General features: G+C 43.1%; 1 protein-coding gene across 1 annotated transcript; it reads left to right on the top strand.

Annotated features, from left to right (window-relative positions):
* Positions 1–1,606: 1,606 nt before the first annotated feature.
* Dgat2l6 (diacylglycerol O-acyltransferase 2 like 6) lies at positions 1,607–19,642 on the top strand. Its single transcript, XM_021154111.2, has 7 exons — positions 1,607–1,691; positions 14,034–14,144; positions 14,675–14,745; positions 15,106–15,310; positions 16,654–16,828; positions 18,839–19,050; positions 19,488–19,642. The coding sequence occupies exons 1-7, from the start codon at positions 1,607–1,609 to the stop codon at positions 19,640–19,642; spliced, it is 1,014 nt and encodes a 337-aa protein (XP_021009770.1).
* The last annotated feature ends 512 nt before the right edge of the window (positions 19,643–20,154 follow it).

The following is a 20,154-nucleotide window of genomic DNA, read 5'->3' as shown; positions in this document are numbered from 1 at the left end:
CCCCATCTGCTGTTTCTGAAAGAGTTAGGCTTCCCACCCTAACCTCTGTCCCCTCCACCTGAAAATCCTCAATGGACATGGTCTTCCCTCCAGGTGGCCATGAAGCTCCAAAAAGCAACTTGAGAGCCCTAGCTAGCTCGGGAGTAAGAAAAGCCAGGGCTCCAGTTGACAGTTAAAACACTCGTGAGATTAGTAGGAAGCTTCCAAGGCTCAACGCTAAAGAGGCACATTATCCAATCAGCAAGAAGAGCTCTGCTTACTCCCCTTCAATAGTCAAGGCCTTATGTACAGAATATTGATCTTTTCCAAGTCTAAGTATATAGACATTTTTTTTTAATCACAGCTAGGCAGTTATGACACATACCTTTAATCCCAGAACTCAAAAGGCAAAGGCAGGTAGATCTTTGAGTTCAAGGCCAGCATGGTCAAGGAGGGAGTTCCAGGACAGGCAAGGCTAACAAAGAAACCCTACTCGAAAAGGAAAAAAAAAAAATCCATCTCTTCTGTTAGACGCTAAGCTTGTTAAAGTCAGAAATTATGTCTGTCATTTTCCCCACTGAATTATCAGTTCATAACAACAGTAATTTGCAAACAGTATCATTCAATAGATAATAACTGGAAAAAAATAAATTCTGAGATCTAGACCTTGGTATGATCTTGAATTTTGCAAAGGCTGGTAGACAGAAGCATGAGCCATAACCAGAAATAAATAGGTGGTCCATAGCCATAAACTGAATGATGGGAATGATAATAACAGGAAACATTTCTGTGTATATACACCAAGCCTTGTGCTGAGCAAGTGATGCTCGTTCACTCATCTAATCATCAAGATAAGCCTGAAACAGGCACTCTCACTATCTCCATCTTACAGGTGGGTAGACCATAGCATGAGGAGTCACAAGTGTCAAGGCTTAGATCAAAACTCCTATTGTCCTGCTCTGAAGTCTATGTTCCGACCCACTATACTGCCTTCCAACATTAGTTTTCAAACAGTAGAGGAGAAATGAATTAATTTCAAAGGGGAAATAGTCACTGCAGGGAGGGAAGAGTGTGGTGGAGCTAGAGCTTCGAGCAGTGTTTTTCCTGCTTTGCCATATGGCGTCTGGCTACTGATCTAGAAGCCCTGGGAACAGAGGCACAAAGAGGAATTGGAGAAGTCCAGATATGCACGCTGAACATGAACTCTGTTGCACTGAAGGAGCTGGAGTGGCCACTGGAGCAGAAGCAAATGTGGCACCTCGTTCTCATTTCTGAAGCAAGTACTATTCAGCTTTGCAGAACTTCTAGGTAAGGTGAACAAAGCCATTCTTTTCTCTTGCACTAATTAGTCAGAGACCACCCGACAGCTAAAGCTACCCACAGCCTCTGCTGACTCATCAAAATTACAGCTGCATGTACAGAAAGGACACCGATAGTCTAATATGCAACCTTATGTGTGTAGGAAGTTGGGGCAGGGCCAGAAAACTGGAGGAAAGGTTCAGTCAGTCCTGACAAAAGCTCAGCAGGTAAGCAGCCCTAATGAGAAGAGATAAGAGCAAGGAGTCTGCAATCCACTCCATCTGAGTGGCTTGGAGCTTCTGGTTGGGCTCTTTGCAACAGTGAAGCAATGGCCATTTTCTCCAGTCTAGATCTGCAGGAAGGCCTCCGAACACTCTCTGTCTTACAGTGGATTCCAGTTTATGTACTTTTAGGTAAGTAAACCCCATGGACCAGGGAACAGATCCAGAAAGAGGTCAGGCAACCCCATGTGAGGGTCCAGAAGCTGCTTGGGTCCCTCCATCCCTCCAGAGGTGGACTGGATGCCTAGGGCCAGGAGTGAGGTTCTAGCTGCTCTACTGTAAATATCAGGAGTTCTTTTCTACAATTTATCTGAAAAGAATCATGTTTAAGTATGGGCCAGAATGGTGGTTCCTTGATATACTGGTGTTACTAGAAAGATTTAAGGTGATTTCCCTACTATAAGAATGTTATAAAAAATTTTTTTTTCGGTTAAAATCTGCAGGCTGTATGAGTGATAATAGAATTTCAGGAAAAGCTAGCTATTGTTCATCAGACTCAGTGATCAGTGTTGGGCTTAACGGGTCCCCAAATGAAGCCAGAAGCCAAGGCTTTCCTGGGAAGTCAACTAGAGAGAGGCAAGCTTAGGAACTGAGTGGGGAGAGATGGTGCCATGTTAGGTGATAAGATGTGTAGGACCTAGGTGATACAAAGTCACAGCTAGGGCAGAGGTTATCAACCCAAGGCTTGTTGACTAAGAATTAGGGGGTAGCTTGGGGACTTTCAGTTTTGGTGGGCAGAAATGTGGCTTTCTTGTCATTCCTCTCTAGTTGTGTTGCAGCTGTTCCTTTGATGATGAATGTAGGTGACAAGCTTTGGATGTTGATGGCAGCACCTGAGGTTTTGTCAGTAGCAGACAGGGCAGAGATTTGCATTTCATTCATTCGAGGAGTTGTTAAGTCATCTCAAAAACTTGCCTAAGCTGAAGATGACTTCAAAATTCCAGTAGTTATTAGAACTGCTGTTAAAGCTAGCTTCATAAGGAATAGAGTGAGAAACACGTATGCTACTATATCATATGAGGGATGTGAGGGATGAGATAGCTGCACTTTAATATAGAGACCCACCTTTGTATGTTGAGTACTGGATAGATGCTCTTAACGATGTTATTTTTTTTTTCAAGACAGGGTTTCTCTGTATAGCCCTGGCTGTCCTGGAACTCACTTTGTAGACCAGGCTGACCTCGAACTCAGAAATCCACCTGCCTCTGCCTCCCAAGAGCTGGGATTAAAGGCATGCGCCACTACACCGGGCTCCTTACTGGATATCTTACACACACTTAATTTAAATGAAGACCTAGTTGTGAGAGGCCAAAGGCATTTAGATCTTAGAAGACCACGCAGAGATTACAGGCAGCACTTGGGAGGCAGAGGCAGGTGGATCCTGGTGAGATTTTTCTCAGCAAGTTAAAGCTCTTACTGACCAAGCCTGACTTCAATTCCCAGAGCCTATGGTTGAAGGCAATGAGTGACTCCTTCAGGTTGTCTTCCAAACTCTACACACAGCATATGACACATGTGCCCATTCACACAGTACACATCACATACATATGCAAATAATAATGATAATAGTAGATAAATCTCTTTTTAAAGAAAAGGAAGTAAAACTAGGCAGTCCTAATAGTTCACATCTGTAAACCCATCACTCAAGAGGCCTAGGTAGGAGTGTTGTGAGTTCAAGGCCAGCCTGGACTACACAGTGACTATTAAGATCCAGGCCAACTTGATCTATAAGGTGAGACCCTTTCTCAGCAATAAAGGAAAGAAGGAAAGAAAGAAGGGAGGGAGGAAGGGAGGGAGGGAGGGAGGGAGGGAGGGAGGGAGGGAGGGAGGGAGGGAGGGAGGGAGAGAGGAATGCAGACAGTAGCTGTGACTCTGTGTAAAGCACTGACTTCAACCCCAGCACCATCAAATGCGGAGGAGAGGCATGTAAGTGGATACTTTCTGGCAGGTCTCCTTGGTGTGGCTTGAATACACGTGCTCATGTTGTTCTGGCTACTCTGGCAGTGATTTTTCAGTACAACAGTTTTACTTTGCTCCCAGAAGATAATTCTCAGGCTTTCCTTTTCTTTATCCATTTTTCCCCCTTTCAATAGACACTGTCTTCCAGCAGGACTATGATAGAGAGTCTATCAGGTGACACCTTATGTAAGAGATCGAGAAAGCAGGGACATCCTTCTCCTCCTCCTTTCTAAAGCTCACTGACTCCCAGTGAGCTACCCTGGAAGAGTTGGAGGAGTGGAATGGGAATACTAGGGACACATGATGGCACCATTGTGTCACCAGTGAAAACACATAAAAATAAAGGTTTTTTTTTTGTCTGCTTTGTTAAAGGTTTTTTTTTATTATGATAAATATAAAGAGAACAAAATTCCTTCTTTTAAGTATCAGTTCCATTGCATTAGCCACTGTGTAACACATTGTATTCTATAGTATTCTAAGCCATGTCCAAAATTTTTCATTGTCATAAACTGAAACTCTGTACCCATCAAACCCTAAATTCCTAAATTTCTCTCTGCTTGCTGCCCAGCTCTGGAAATCACCATTCTAATTTCTGTCCATATGAGTCTTTTCTATTTTAGACTATTGTGTCATAGTCACTTTTATCACTAGATCATTTGTTTATTTATTTCATAAAGTCATGCAAGTGTATTCATTTGGAATCGTGTGTCAAAAGCTCCTTCCTTTTAAAGTCAAATATCACTGATATGATTACACGAAATGCTGTGTACTCATCCATCCGTTAATGAGCACGTATCCCTCTTGGCCATTAGGAATAATGCTGTTTTCAGGATGAGTGTTTAACAACCTCTTTGAAACCTTCCTTTTTAATCTTTAGGATATACAAAGAGAGGGATGCTATGGGCTGTGTGACAATCCTATTTTGTACTGATTTGAAGACCTGCCAACCCAATTTGCACAGTGGCTGCACCATTTTACATTTCTCACAACAGCGCACACGGGTTCAGATTTCTCTACATCAGCACCAATAATCTTAGCCTCTGGGTTTTTTTTTTTTTTTTACCATTTTAATGAATGTGAAATGAAACCTCATCATGGTTTTGATTTGCATTTTCCTAATGACTAATGACACTGAACATATCTTTATGAGTTTCTTGGCCCTCCGTCTTGACTCGTTTTAGACTGATTATCATTCCATTTGAATAACATTCTGTTTCTGTTCTTTAGTAATTATGCTAAGAATTTCAAGAATTCAGGGTCTTACCTGTTACCTAAACAGTCATCCAATAGAGTGTAATGGCCATGGAGGTGTCAAATATATTCAGTTCTGTTCATCAAACACATCAAACACAAATTTTGTTATAGAAAGAATATTCATTACAAGACCTCGAGCTACCTTTGTTGAGACTATAAGAATGAGCTAGTTATAGGCTATTTGTTATCTACTAGTGAAAACAAACTATTCAACCACTATACACATTTCATCTGCTAGGGCTGGGAAAAGACACAAATCACTATACTGTTTTCTGGGCTGTAGTAAGTGAAAGAGCCATGAGAAAGGAATATTAGAGTGCCAAGTCAAGAAAATCTTACAACAGTTTGAGAAGGCTGGGAAGGGAAGCAGACTAGTATGGTATGTTCAGGTCATGAGTCCGGAAGTTCATCAGCGTGAGATTACAGTTCACTGTGTATCTTTACCCAAACTTGGGAACCCTATAAGGCTTAGTATCACCATCCCCTTAGCAGGGTCCACAAGAAATGTTCTGCATGGAAAAATCTCCCACCCTCCTCTTTTTCTCTTTCCTTATTTCTCCTGTCCTGCTCTGAGCTTCTTCAATGATTCTCTCTGAATGATATTCAGAATCATAGCCAACATCAACTGCTGCTGGATGTTATCCAGAGGAAATAGGGAAAGTGGGATCAAAGAAGCAGAAGGATAAGTAGGCTAGAGGTAGTAAGAAGAAAGGATGAGTTAGGGGAGACGGTAGCTCTGACAGCACTCTGAGAGGCAGATTTCTTTCAGAGGCTTTCTCTCTATGTATCTCTTCTGGGCTTGCCATCTTTCAGAGCTATGGAAAATAGTTCTGGCCTTTAAGTTCCTATCTCCACCTTCTTCAATCTATTCTGCTGCATGTTCCCAAACATCTTTTTTTCCCAAGTCTTGGGGATTAAACCCAAGGCCTCACACTGAACTAGATTCCCAGTCCCAGCTAAAAAAAAAAAACCAAAAACCAAAAAACTTATCATATCTCTTTGATGCTCAAAAATAATGGTTTCCTACAGCTAGTTTGATGGTGTACAAGTTCAGTAACCTGGAAATCCTTGACTGTTTCTACTTTCTATCTCTGACCCTGCATCAGCTCATCTCCCTGTATGAAGCTTGTATCTCAAGCAATCTACTCATGGGATGTGAGAGAATGCCCCTTCACTTCTGTATAGTTCCTTGACTGGATAACGAATGTTCTTCCTAGTCTGTCAATGAACAAACACCCTCTTCTTAGGAAAATTTCTTGGCCCATATCCTCTCTGTGATGCTTTCTAGACTACCACTTCTGAAGGCCTAAGGCACTTTTCAAGAATATACTGGAGCCGGGCATGGTGGCACATGCCTTTAATCCCAGCACTTGGGAGGCAGAGGCAGGCAGATTTCTGAGTTCAGAGGCCAGCCTGGTCTACAAAGTGAGTTCCAGGACAGCCAGAGCTATACAAAGAAACCCTGTCTCGAAGAAGAAGAAGAAGAAGAAGAAGAAGAAGAAGAAGAAGAAGAAGAAGAAGAAGAAGAAGAAGAAGAAGAAGAGAGGAGGAGGAGGAGGAGGAGGAGGAGGAGGAGGAGGAGGAGGAGGAGGAGGAGGAGGAGGAGGAGGAAGAAGAAGAAGAAGAAGAAGAAGAAGAAGAAGAAGAAGAAGAAGAAGAAGAAGAAGAAGAAGAAGAAGAAGAAGAAGAAACTGGATAGCATCTCCTATATCTTAGAAAACTCACAACATTCTATTTTGTTGTTGTTGTTGTTGTTGTTGTTGTTACAGAAGTTGATTTAACTTTCAAAGAAGGAACCAGGAAACCTCCTTTTGCACTATGGCTTTCTGGAGAGCAGTGACGTTGAAAAACATGGCATCCAGATGAATACATTTCAAAAGGCTGTGATGCATCTAGGCACGGTAGTTCAAGCCTGTAATCCCAGTTGTTGAGCCATGACTTTTAGTCTAGCCTGGACTACATTATGAGTTCCAGTCAGAACTGTATAGCAAGACCCTCAAAACAAAGATATTATTATAAAATGTCAATTATTAAGGTATGTAGTGTTGAACCAGAACCTATTACATTCAGGGACGTTACTTTTACCTTTCTACCTAATAAGCTACGTGAGGATGAGAGCTGACTCTTTTGTTTTTCTTAGAAGCTAACTTGACATTAAATATATCTTCTTCCTAGACTTCATCTTCCTCGATAGAAGCCATTAACTCCATGTTTTCCCCTCCTTTAGTCATCCTTTTTGTGTGGGTGCTTGCTTTCCTCTGGTTTTTGTTACTATAAAAAAAAATTGGGCGTAGTCTTGGGTGTCAGATCAGTTCTGTCACTTGCTTGCCACAAGAACCTGTACATGAAGACTGCCGCTTTCTATGTGACCTCGAGCAAGTCAGGTAAGTCCCGTCCACCATAGAAACAGCACATATTTCCTGACTGATGAGTGCTCTATAGACTAGCAAGATGAGAAAATACTCAACCCATGTTAATTTTTTTCCTTTTTATTATAGAAACTGACATCATTTGGAGCTCCACTGTCCCATCTGCCTTTATTTTCTGTTGCTATAGCAAAATACCACAGTCTGAGCAACTCATGCATAATAGTATTGTGTCTAGGGGACTGGAGACAGGGACACCCAATATCAGGGTGCCAGCGTCAGGAAAGGTCTGTCTTGTGTTATTCTCTGCTGGAAATCAGAAGAGTGAGAGAGTATGCAAGAAAGAGAGGAGCATGAGAAGGCAACTCATCTTTATCAGGAGCCCACTTCAAAAATGTCAATCTAGCTGAAAGGTACAATCTCGTAAAACCTTTGCATCAATCTAGTTTACAATACATGAACTTTCCAGCATAACTTCAAGTCACAGTACCGACTCTTACTATGTCAGCCTTGCCATTTGATCCATAGAGGCATGGCAAGTGCTTCAAACGTGGGCAACAGAGACTCTGATTTCATTGCAACTTCAAGAAGAATGATAATGCAGTCTTAGAAAACTGAGCCTAGTTGATACATCCCTGCAGGCCCAGACAAGAGATCCTACACTATGGCCTTGCATTCTTGTATCCAATTAACTGCATTGGGCTGAAAATTCTCAGTTTCCATGGCATCTTTTCCTCCTTTTTTGTTCTTTTCTTTGTGTGTGTGTGTGTTTTAATTTGAGATAGGAGCTCATTTTAAAGCATAGCTTCCCAAGTGCTGGAATGACAGACATGAATCATCCTACTTGATTTCCATGGCAGCTTCAAATTGGTTGGAGAAGCCATAGGCTTGTTCAGCTTTCCGTTCCTACTCATATGACTCGTGGAACCCCTTTATCCACCTCCCTGCCTACAGTTTCTCCTGTTCCCACGGGCACCTGAAATGAATGGGACCCTTACCATTCCTCCACTTGATCCATTTTCCTGACTTATGCCCTTTAGCATTGGGGCTCAACTCTGGATCTGTCTTCCCAGAACCAACTTATTCTACAGCTCCTTCACACACTTCAGGAGATTAGGCTGTTACTCAAAGACCTTAGACATTGCTGTTTCCAGAACCTTCCTTGAGCTCTTCCTGGCTCTGTTCCTCTACCCACTGGAGTTCAGCTTGGGAGGTTATCTTCCATGTAAGGCTGAGAGGTTCTGGAAGGAAGGAACTTTGCTTTCTGTGTATATTGATATGAGTTAACACAGAGAGGTGCTTAAAATAGCTCTTGTCACATAGAAAGTGTCAGACACTTGCTAGAGACTCAACAAATGCAATCTCTCTTTTTTTTTTTTTTTTCCGAGTCTTGGCATGAAGATTTGTATCTTCTTTGAGCCTTCAGTTCTTCATCTGTAAGGTGAGGATAATAAGTTATTAGCTTATTATTATAATAAGACAACGGGTTATTACCTCCCAAGGCAGTGAGAAGATTAAATGAGATAATGCCCAGCGGAAGTCAAACAGCACTGTTTCATAACCACTGTTCAGCACACACCATCCCAGATCGTTCTTATTTCCACTTCCATATTTCGTCCCTTTACCTTTCTCTTCCTATCCCCAATAATCACCTCCTGGCTTTTAGCACAGAGGTTTCCTAAGAGGTAGGCTCAGCCAATGCTTGTTCAATTATTTTATTCACTTCTACTCTGGCAAGTAGTACTTCCCATTGATTTAGTTCCAATAAATAATCAAAAGAAGTATAGCCATGTTGTTTGGAAAATCTAACTACATCCTTGAATTTCTGAACGTACTGAGCCAAGTGCCAGCACTCAGACTTTGGCCATTGCCATGAAGCATAATGTTTTCTCCTAGAAGAGTTTCGGCTCACACTGTGACCAGCTGGTCGCTATAGCCTGACGTACACAAGAAGCCCACAAAAGATATGTCTTTGTTGAGAATGAGGTCACCAGTGTTTTCTCATCCTGTTAACTTTCACCTGCCACTCGAAGACTTTGGAAATCCACTTGATACTGTGCAGCGCTATGTAGCAAGAGCTGTCGCCCACACTCGGCAATATGCTAAGGACTGTCTAATGGGGAGAGAGCCAGGCAGATGCGGTACTAATTACACAAGGGAACATGATAAAACAGTAATAAACAGGGACACGAGGATTGTGTTGCAAGTGTGTAGAGAAAGAAATGTCTAATTCTTCCTGGGGAAATACCAAAGATAGCATCAAGGAAATCTCTTTTAAGGTAAGCCTTAAAGGATGAAGGATTTGGGTAGGCAGAAAGGTGGGGAGAAAGTAATCCAAATAAAAGAACAGAATGGCTGAGTGCATCTGAATGTGCTGAGGTGGTCGAGCCACTGTTTCCTCGATGTCCGGCTTCTTGTTTGTTCCATAGCCACTGTGTATAATATCTCTGATACTTAACATAATGCTTTTCTTAAATGAACAATGTCTGTAGTTTAAATGCTTTGTTTGAACTGAAATCTTTATAACACTATCACAAAGTCATTTTTAGTCTTTATATGTTCAAAAAAAAAAGCCATTCCATCCATACACCACCACCTCAAATCATTCAGTGTTCCTGCAAGTCAGGGAGGTGGACTACACTTTGACCAACATTGACAAACAGCATAGAAAGTTGTGCGGATGGATGCTATGAGACATAGGAAGTTGTGCAAATGGATGTTGTGAGACATAGGAAGTTGTGCAAATGGATGCTATAAGATAAAGCTAGGCAATACATGGGTCTACTCAGGCCAGAGCTGGGCAACTTTGTAGAGACGTGATTTTCTCAACAATGGGAAAGTATTGATGGCTTTTGAAAAGGAAATGTGCATTTCAGAAATGCCGAGGAGAGGCTTCAGAAATGACTGGAAGGGAGACTTGTCAAAGGTGCCCTCAAATTATTGAATATAAGACATTTATCCTGAGGTCTGAAACGTGATGAAAGCTAGCTAGGCACACAGCTAAGGAAACAGCGTGCCAGGCAAAGAAGGCAGCATGCACAAAGGTCATGAGTTCAATATCAGAATAAGCTGAAGGGCCTAAAACATAACACAGTAAATAAGCCGGGGATGAGATCAAAAGAGTCCTCTAGACCAAACTTAGGATGCTGAGCTTCCTTCATAATGGACCCTATCCTAACCTGTATGTAAACTCTGCCTCTGCTGCAGGCTCTGCCTCCCCAGTGCTTTAATTATAGGCATACACCACCATGCCCAGGCCATTTATTCTCGTAACTTTCTATATTCATAGCGAAGTGAGAGCCAATAAGTGTTCAGAAAGCCACAGGCATGCTTTTTTGATGCATGTTCCTGTTATGTGCTACACAGAGACAAAACCAGGTTTAAATGCACTGTATTGGCTGCACCTAGATCCCAGTGAAAGTAGGGAGTTGGTTTCAAAGATAGTGATATTCACTTAGAGAGATAATGCTGGCTTTGACCAGGTTGTAGCCTGAAAGTGCAGAGTATAATCATTTGAACGATTTTAAAACCAGTAGAAATCAGTTCTACTAAATCGAGGGAAGTCATAATTCTGATTTAGGGATTGTCGACAGTTGTATTATAGTCTCAAAAATACCTAAAAACAATGTTTAAAGTAAAAAGCACTTGCTGCACAGGCATGCGAATTGAAGTTTGGATCCCCAGGATCCAAATAAAAGCCAGGCAAGTGAGTCAACTGCCTGTAATCCCAGCACTGGGGAAGCAGAGACAGGAAATTCTGGAATACACTGGCAAGTTAGACTAGGCATCACTGGATCCAGAGAGAAATCTGGATATTAGTCCCCTATCTGATTTAGGATAGGTAAAGATCCTTTCCCAATCTGTTGGTGGTCTTTTTGTCTTATTGACGGTGTCTTTTGCCTTGCAGAAGCTTTGCAATTTTATGAGGTCCCATTTGTCAATTCTCAATCTTACAGCACAAGCCATTGCTGTTTTATTCAGGATTTTTTCCCCTGTACCCATATCTTCGAGGCTTTTTCCCACTTTCTCCTCTATAAGTTTCAGTGTCTCTGGTTTTATGTGGAGTTCCTTGATCCACTTATATTTGACCTTAGTACAAGGAGATAGGAATGGATCAATTCGCATTCTTCTACATGATAACCACCAGTTGTGCCAGCACCATTTGTTGAAAATGCTGTCTTTTTTCCACTGGATGGTTTTAGCTCCCTTGTCGAAGATCAAGTGACCATAGGTGTGTGGGTTCATTTCTGGGTCTTCAATTCTATTCCATTGGTCTACTTGTCTGTTGCTATACCAGTACCATGCAGTTTTTCTCACAATTGCTCTGTAGTACAGCTTTAGGTCAGGCATGGTGATTCCACCAGAGGTTCTTTTATCCTTGAGAAGAGTTTTTGCTACGCTAGGTTTTTTGTTATTCCAAATGAATTTGCCGATTGCCCTTTCTAATTCATTGAAGAATTGAGTTGGAATTTTGATGAGGATTGCATTGAATCTGTAGATTGCTTTTGGCAAGATAGCCATTTTTACTATATTGATCCTGCCAATCCATGAGCATGGGAGATCTTTCCATCTTCTGCGATCTTCTTTAATTTGTACTCACTGATAAGTGGATATTAGCCCAGAAACTTAGAATTCCCAAGATATAAGATACAATTTGCTAAACGCAAGAAACTCAAGAAGTACGAAGACCAAAGTGTGGACACTTTGCCCCTTCTTAGAATTGGGAACAAAACACCCATGGAAGGAGTTACAGAGACAAAGTTTGGAGCTGAGACGAAAGGATGGACCATCTAGAGACTGCCATATCCAGGGATCCATCCCATAATCAGCTTCCAAAAGCTGACACCATTGCATACACTAATAAGATTTTGCTGAAAGGACCCAGATATAGCTGTCTCTTGTGAGACTATGCCAGGGCCTAGCAAACACAGAAGTGGATGCTCACAGTCAGCTATTGGATGGATCACAGGGCCCCTAATGGAGGAGCTAAAGAAAGTACCCAAGGAGCTAAAGGGATCTGCAACCCTATAGGTGGAACAACAATATGAACTAACCAGTACCCCGGAGCTCTTGTCTCTAGCTGCATATGAATCAGAAGGTGGCCTAGTCGGCCATCAGTGGGAAGAGAGGCCCATTGGTCATGCAAACTTTATATGCCTCAGTACAGGGGAATGACAGGGCCAAGAAGTGGGAGTGGGTGGGTGGGGGAGTGGGTGGGGGAGCATGTGGGGGACTTTTGGGATAGCATTGGAAATGTAAATGAAATAAATACCAAAAAAAAGAAGAAGAAGAAGAAGAAGAAGAAGAAGAAGAAGAAGAAGAAGAAGAAGAAGAAGAAGAAGAAGAAGAAGAAGAAGAAGAAGAAGAAGAAGAAGAAGAAGAAGAAGAAGTTTGGAGTCGGCCAGGTGTGGTAGCGCACGCAGAGGCAGGCGAATTTTGAGTTAGAGGCCAGCCTGGTCTACAGAGGAATTGGCACAATCTGGGGAGCTTGCCACTCCCTGTGAAGAGAAACATCAACAGTAAGCTACTGTGGGAGTCAGAGAGGCATAGGAAATCTGCAGTGCATGGATAGTTCAAAGAGCTGGAGAAAGGTTGTGCCCAGGGCCTCAGCAGCAGTGGCTGAAAGGAAACACCAAAAAACAAAACAAAACAAAACACCAAAAAACACCTTTCCTCTTCATACTGGGTGCTCAGTGCTGGACTGAGTAGCCAGCCCCAAGATGCCATCCCAAATTCATCCCTTCTATGTTGGTGTCTCTGTTTGTTTGTCTGTTTGTCTGTCTGTCTGTTTGTTTGTTTGTTTGTTTAGAGAAAGGGTTTTACTGTGTAGCTCCAGTTGTATTTGAACTCTCTTTGTAGACCAGTCTGGCCTCAAACTCACAGACATCTGCCTTATTCCACCTCCCAAGCGCTGGGATTAAAGGCATGAGCCATGAAGCCTAACTTGTGTTGATGTCTTGACAACATAAGGGTCTCTGTGAGGTGCACTCTGGAGGTACCCAGAGCAAGTGTCCTAAGACTATATACTGATTTAAAGTGGAACCCATTACTGAGGATGTAGCTCAGTAGTAAAGCACTGGTCTGTCATAAACAAGTCCCGGATATCGTCTTTGGAGAAATAAACAAGTAGAATAAATCCCCTCCGCTGTAAGACATAACATGTTTGCATTTGTACTCTGCCATGTCTATTTGCTAAAAGAGTCACACTTCGCCCATCCTGAACATTTTAAAATCCTTTTAAGGGGACAAAATAAGACACAGTGAAGCAGTTTCTAATATACATTTTCTTCTCAACATCAAACAGCCTGGATACTGCAGGTGGGCCTCTACCCTCGGAATGTATGGGGTTATCCTCTCAACAAAGCAAGGAAAACCAACTGTTTATAAGGAACTTTCTGGACTGCCAGAGTGAGGGTAATCAGCCATCAGGCCAATGCAATTTTTCCTCTTGCCACGCAGTCCTGCCTTTCGATCCCAGCTGAAGGCCCACTCTGAGAAAGTCGTGCTTCTGCAGCCTCCTTGACCAAGATCTCTTCACGCTGGGCAGTGGTGGCACATGCCTTTAATCCCAGCACTTGGAAAGCAGGGGCAGGTGGATTTCTGAGTTCGAGGCCAGCCTGGTCTACAGAGTGAATTTCAGGGCTACACAGAGAAACCCTGTCTTGGAAAAAACAAAAACAAAAACAAACAAACAAAAAAAAAACAAACCCTCGGACTTCAGGAAGACCCAGAGCCAGAGCAAGAGATAGGCAACTGCTGAGGGGAAAAGAGAAGAAGGTCTCCAGATCAGCCGTGCCTGCTCCCTTAGTGTAGAGGCAGAAGTGAAGTGAGATTATGAGAAGTGTATCAAGCCTTGAAAGTAACTGGAGGGCTTATATGGGTTGTGTCTTCTCAGGAGCTCTTTTCATCTTCGGTATGTCCTATCTCCTGCTGTTCACTACCTTATGGCCCTTGTCTGTGCTCTTCTTAGTCTGGATTGCCTATGATTGGAACACCCACATTCAAGGTAAGAGATGGGAGCTGAATCAAGGTTCCATCTGTGCTAAGGGTGGAGTCATGGGAAGACAGAAGAGGGAGGTGGATAAAGATATGAGGAAAAGACTGGCTGCCCATGAAGCTTTAAGACTGAGCTCTGGGGTTGGAGAGATGGCTCAGCTGTTAAGAGTATTGACTCCTCTTCCAGAGGTCCTGAGTTTAAATTCCAGCAACCACATGGTAGCTCACAACCATCTATAATGGGGTCTGATGCCCTCTTCTGGTGTGCTAAAGAGAGCAATGGTGGTGTACTCATATGCATAAAATAAATAATAATTAAAAAAAAAAGTCTGAGCTCTGTGAGCAGGTACCTCCAGCCTCAACTTGTGTCCCTCTCACCTTGCTTGTTTTCTATTTGGGAGTTGGACTCAGAACATCTGAAATGTCAGAAGGAGGATGCTTCTATAGTTTGAGAAGCATCAGCCAACTTCTTTACCTCTGGGAGGGGTCGAGGGACTTGTGATGACCCCCACGCCCTTCTCCTTTTTTCTCTGTGCACAGATGGTAGACGTTCAGCTTGGGTACGAAACTGGACCCTTTGGAAGTATTTCCAAAGCTACTTCCCAGTAAAGGTAACTAACTTTCCTCTGAATGCCCATCTTGCTTCTTGGATGCCTTTGCTCCTTAGTGCTTGACTTCCCACTTCCTACTGAGATCCATGTTTCAAGGGCTCTACTGGCCAGCAGTGAAGGCCTAGCCATGTAATGTAGAACAGAAAGCCCAAATAGATGTGCAAATGGGGAGACAGATGAGTAATACCTTTTCCACAGTGGCAAATCCAGTCCAGCATCTCTTACCACCATGATCCCTGGGTATCTCTGTGACAATAACATCCTAATGAGCAAGGACATGGAGACTGTCAGCTGGGCTCTGAGTTTTCACATCTTTTCTTTCTTCTGCCTGATCAGTCTTCCTCAATCTTCCTCTAACAGCTGGTGAAGACACATGACCTTTCTCCCAAACACAACTACATCATTCTCAGCCACCCCCATGGCATTCTCAGTTATGGTGCCTTCATCAACTTTGCTACTGAGGCCACTGGCTTTTCCAGGGCTTTCCCTTCTATAACTCCCTTTTTAGCAACCTTGGAAGGGATCTTCTGGATCCCATTTGTGCGAGACTATGTGATGTCCTTGGGTAAGTACAATAAATCATCCTGTTCTGAATTTCAGCTCAAGATGCACACCCCAATAATCCCTGACAGTCACTCTGTGATAGAAGGCTTGACTTATTTTTTCTAAAGAGTTCATTTAGTATCAGGAGTATATGCCCAAGTATCAAATTCTGCACAATGTATGAGAAGCAGTTAGTTGGGCAGCAAGGGACTTCACAGCCATTCATGAGTTTCCAGGATCCCTTAAAAAGGGGAATCAGAAGACTAAGTGTAGAAATGGAAAGCAGATATTAAAAGCCACACATTAAACATGAGTGCAGAGGAAAGCATGCCAGAGTCTTCTCTGGGATGCCAATTGGCTTCTTTCCGGTGTGTGTGTGTGTGTGTGTGTGTGTGTGTGTGTGTGTGTGTGAGAGAGAGAGAGAGAGAGAGAGAGAGAGAGAGAGAGAGAGAGCTCTCATTTCAAGGCATCTTAAAAACATTGTAAAGTCTCTCATACCATACAACCTTGGTCTATGTCCTGCATCTCCGGGGAATCCCTTCATCCTTGTTTAAGATGCCAAATGATAAAGGAGAGTCATCCATCAGAATTCAGAGCAATTTCCTAGTGCCAGGCTCCAAACCAGGGCATTGGGACAGATTTCATTCTCCCTGGATGAATATTCGTCTTTTTGGACATCTGAAAACAACTGAAGAAAAACTAAAAGGTAAGATGAATTTATCTTGAGAGAAATCTCAGAGGATGTTTCAGCTCTCCTCTTAGGTTGGTATGACCATGGAGCAAGGGTTTCTTTTGATGGCTAGACATTGGATGAAAATTCTACCTCCCCAGTAGAGAATGGAAGATAATGTTAAGGCAAAAAATGAGATTCCAAAGAGATGAATGTCTCTTTCACTTATTTGATTTAGTCTGCCTGCTCACCCAAAATTCTAGTCAATGGATCCTTTTGGCAGCTTGCTCTTAGAGAGGAAGCACACGAGCAGTGGCTAGCATGATCAGCCCCAGAGGAGGTACCTTTGAAAGGTTTCCAGAGTGCTCAGGCTGGACAGAGAGAAAGGTAACTCTACAGTCTGAGGATAGAAATAGAAAGGGCCAACTTAGAGCCTGTTCATCTGGAGGACAGAGGACTATGAATGGAAGCAGACAGAGAAAATCAGTATAGCCCTGAATGTAGACCCCTGGAACCCTACCACAGCAGGCAAGCAAGTGCCACTAAGAATACCTCTTCAGGTTATGGTTCACCCAAGACACAAAGCGAAAGGTAGAATGTGGTAACTGCCTCCACCATGAAGATCCTGAAGGAACTCTTCTCTTAAACTCAGGCCACGTTCATCTTATCTACCACTTGACACTTTGGTTTCACAGGTATTTGTCCAGTGAGTAAGTTGTCTCTGACGAACAAGCTGACCCAGAGAGACTCAGGCAATGCTGTGATCATTGTGCCGGGTGGAGCTTCTGAAGCGCTCTTGAGCCGCCCAGGAGTCTCCATGATCTACCTCCAAAAACGCCAAGGTTTTGTGAAGCTAGCACTGAAGACAGGGTGGGTCCCTAGTTTCAGGGACTCTCTTGTCAGGGTGCCTTGAGCCCTCTGTAGCTTTAGCCACAATGGCACTCCTTTTGTGGAAACCTACTAGAATACCCCCTCTTTACTCTGGTCAATCCCTTTTATCTTTCACATTATGCCTGGGGGGGGGGTGTGGACCTCTAGACATTTTGGTGGGTACTTTTAGATCTTGAAGCTAAGGAAAGAAGAGCAGAAGAAGGTCCATTAGTCTGGAACTCTGGGCAAGAGTGACTTTGTTTTGTATTTATTCACTCACTGGGAGTCCCTGAGAACCCCCAAGGGGGATGAAGGCACTGGCTGGGTGCTCATGGAATAGGTGCTTGGAGAATGCCCCTAGAGAGTGTTTTTAGCAGCTGTCAAATACCTATTGTGTGTCAGACTTAGCACAGGACAGTGGAATTCAGGAATAAATGATACCTGGTGCTTGTGGGCTCACAATTGAAGATAGGTGACAAATCCATGCACATATCATAATAAAACATATGGAGAATCTAGCTGGTCACCACCTTAACCATCATCCTCATGATCTAAATATCCAGCATCTCTCTACTGGATCGTTACAATACTTGGAACTTTACTTCTGTCCCTGCTTCCCTCATCTCCAAGATTCTATTCCCAGTTGTAACTAGAATGATCCTGGTACCCATGAGTCAAGTTGTATCATGTCTCAAAATGTTCCAGTGACTCCCATGCCACACAGAGCAAAAGATCTTGAAGAACCTGGTCTTCTCCACCTCCCTGACTTCACTCCTCACTAATTTCCCCAGCCTTCTCACTCACTGCTAGTAAACACCATGAGTGTGGAAAGTTTTCTCATCCTTTGTATTCGCTGATACACCCACATGGTCCAAATCAGTACTGGGACATAAAAAGAACCCAATGCAAATTTGTTGGGTAAATGAAGTATGATAAAGGAGAAATATGCAAAATACTTGGGAGCACCTATGTATGGAAAGACTTTGGTTTCATCAGAGAGTGACATCTGAACTGTGCTAAAGTTAAAATATGAGTAGGAGTTGCCAATCAGACTAAAATGGGAAAAAGATCCAGGCCTTGTGGACATGCCTGTAATACCCCCTACTCTAGAGTCTGAAGAAGGAAGACTACAAGTTCAAAACCAGCCTGGACAAATTGGCAAGATCCTGTCTCCAGCTAAAAATGTTTAAAGGTCTGGGTATCATCTTAGTGATAAAGAGCTTAACTGGCATGTGCAAGGCTCTGGGTTGAATCCTCAGCACCTCAAAAAACAATACAGTAAACAAACAAAAGCGAAAACTCAGGCATTCAATGAGGGATATGAGATATGCAGCACCAGACCAGACCAGACCCTAGGAATTCAAAGAGAACTGTCAGGATTTTCACTATTGATTGGCCAGACAGGTAAGATGACTATAAGACAGGGCATTGAGGTGGGAAAGCAGAACAGGGGGAAGAACTAGCTGAGGGACAACAAACCTACAGTGGGGAATCTGGGTGGTCAAAGATTTCTTTAAGATGTGATTAGAACAGAATACTGAAAGGCAAAATGGAATTTGCTGCATAAAGAGGGAGGAGTCAGAGGGAATAGAATATACAGGCAGGGACGAGAGAGGACTTGGCACACTTAGTATGATTAAGTAGTGGAGAAGCTGGCCACATGGGGAGGGCTAAGACACTGAGATCATGCTAAGCAGTGAGGGCTACAGCAAGGAGCTCTGGGAGGACTTTAGAGAAAGATGTGGCAAGTATGCATGCCCAGTTTGGGGAGATCACATGGGATGCTGAATGAAGGTGCTAGGTCTCCTGGGCTAGCTTCCTTCTTCCTATTATGGGCAGCAGCCACACTGACATTCTATTGGAGAACATGAAGCTGGGGATGTCAGGGTGCTTGAAATCTTGTTGTATTGTTGGGGGGGGAGCTGGGGAAATTTCCCACCACAGAGAGAGTGTTCCTGGGGGAGATTTTGCCTTAATGAAGAGCTTATATTACTGTCCTTGTCTTTGCAGAGCATATCTTGTCCCTTCTTATTCCTTTGGTGAGAATGAGACTTACAACCAAGAGACCTTTGCTGAAGGCACATGGCTAAGGTTCTTCCAAAAAAACATCCAGAAAATTGGCAAAAGAATTCTAGGCATAAGTTTATGTACTTTTCATGGCAGAGGCCTCACTAGGGGATCCTGGGGCTTGTTGCCTTTCAACCATCCTATTACCACTGTTGGTGAGCTTTCTACTTTTTCTAGGCCACTCAAGTTCTTGATCTCCTATCCCAAGTCACCAATCCCCAGGAATCTGGCTCATAACCAGGGTGCACTAAGGGAATTGTGACAGGTGTGGCTGAAAGCAGGATGGGAAGGACAACCAAACAGATAATACTTGGGGCCATTCGTGGGTGGGACAGAGCTCACCAGATGTCATAGGAGCATCATTAATTAAATACATTCATTCAGCTCTTCCCTGTGCTTGTTTTTATTCTTTGGAGCACTGGTGAGACTTAAGCAAGTATAGAACGAGAGCTAGGACATAACTGGAGCGAAAGGAAAAGAATGAAGGGAGGGGAATGGCCCCAAATATTGTTGGAATGCACCCTCCTACTAAGGTGTGGGTAGAGTTGTTGGGAGAGGGACTCTGACACTTGTCTCTGCTCCTTCTCTGTAGTTGGAGAACCCTTGCCAGTCCCCAAGATCTCTGATCCCGACAAGGAGACCGTGGAAAAGTACCTTGAACTTTACATCAGTGCCCTACGCAAGCTGTTTGACCAACACAAAACTGAGTATGGCCTCTCCAAGACCCAGAAGCTGACAATTATATGAGTCAAAATCTCTGTAACTGAAGCTCAAATACACAAGGGATTCAGGTGAAGCTACATGGAAGGAAGAATTTGGGGAGAGACAGATTTGAAAGATGTGAAGATATACCAACCAAGCCAGAAATTGACAATCCAGCAACTGAATCCCCACCCAAGTAGCCAAGACAGATTTGAGTAATAAAGGGGAGGCCTTTTACTGGGAAGGGGGTATCTCTGTCACATGTCGTTGTTTAATGACGATAAGCCAAGTCATTCTGATCAGATTCCCAATAAAAGTAATGAGAAGACAAAGTATTCTGTGTTCTTTCCCCACAAACCTTAGTGGCATCTTTAGTATTTAGGTTTAAGCTTAGCAGCGTTACTTAGAACAAGGCTGTTTTGAAAAGTTCAAGCCAGGCCCTTCCTTTATGACTTAAGGACTAGGTAAACTGGGGATCCTGAACTGTAGCTTTCTAATTCAAACAGGCAAAAACTCCACCAGTTATGCTAGCATTTCAGAGGACAGTGCTGTCATAT

This window comes from Mus caroli, unplaced genomic scaffold, assembly GCF_978045245.1.
Source record: "Mus caroli unplaced genomic scaffold, Mus_caroli_1 scaffold_5, whole genome shotgun sequence".
NCBI classification, from domain to species: Eukaryota; Metazoa; Chordata; class Mammalia; order Rodentia; family Muridae; genus Mus; species Mus caroli.
This window is presented reverse-complemented; position numbering and strand designations above follow the sequence as displayed.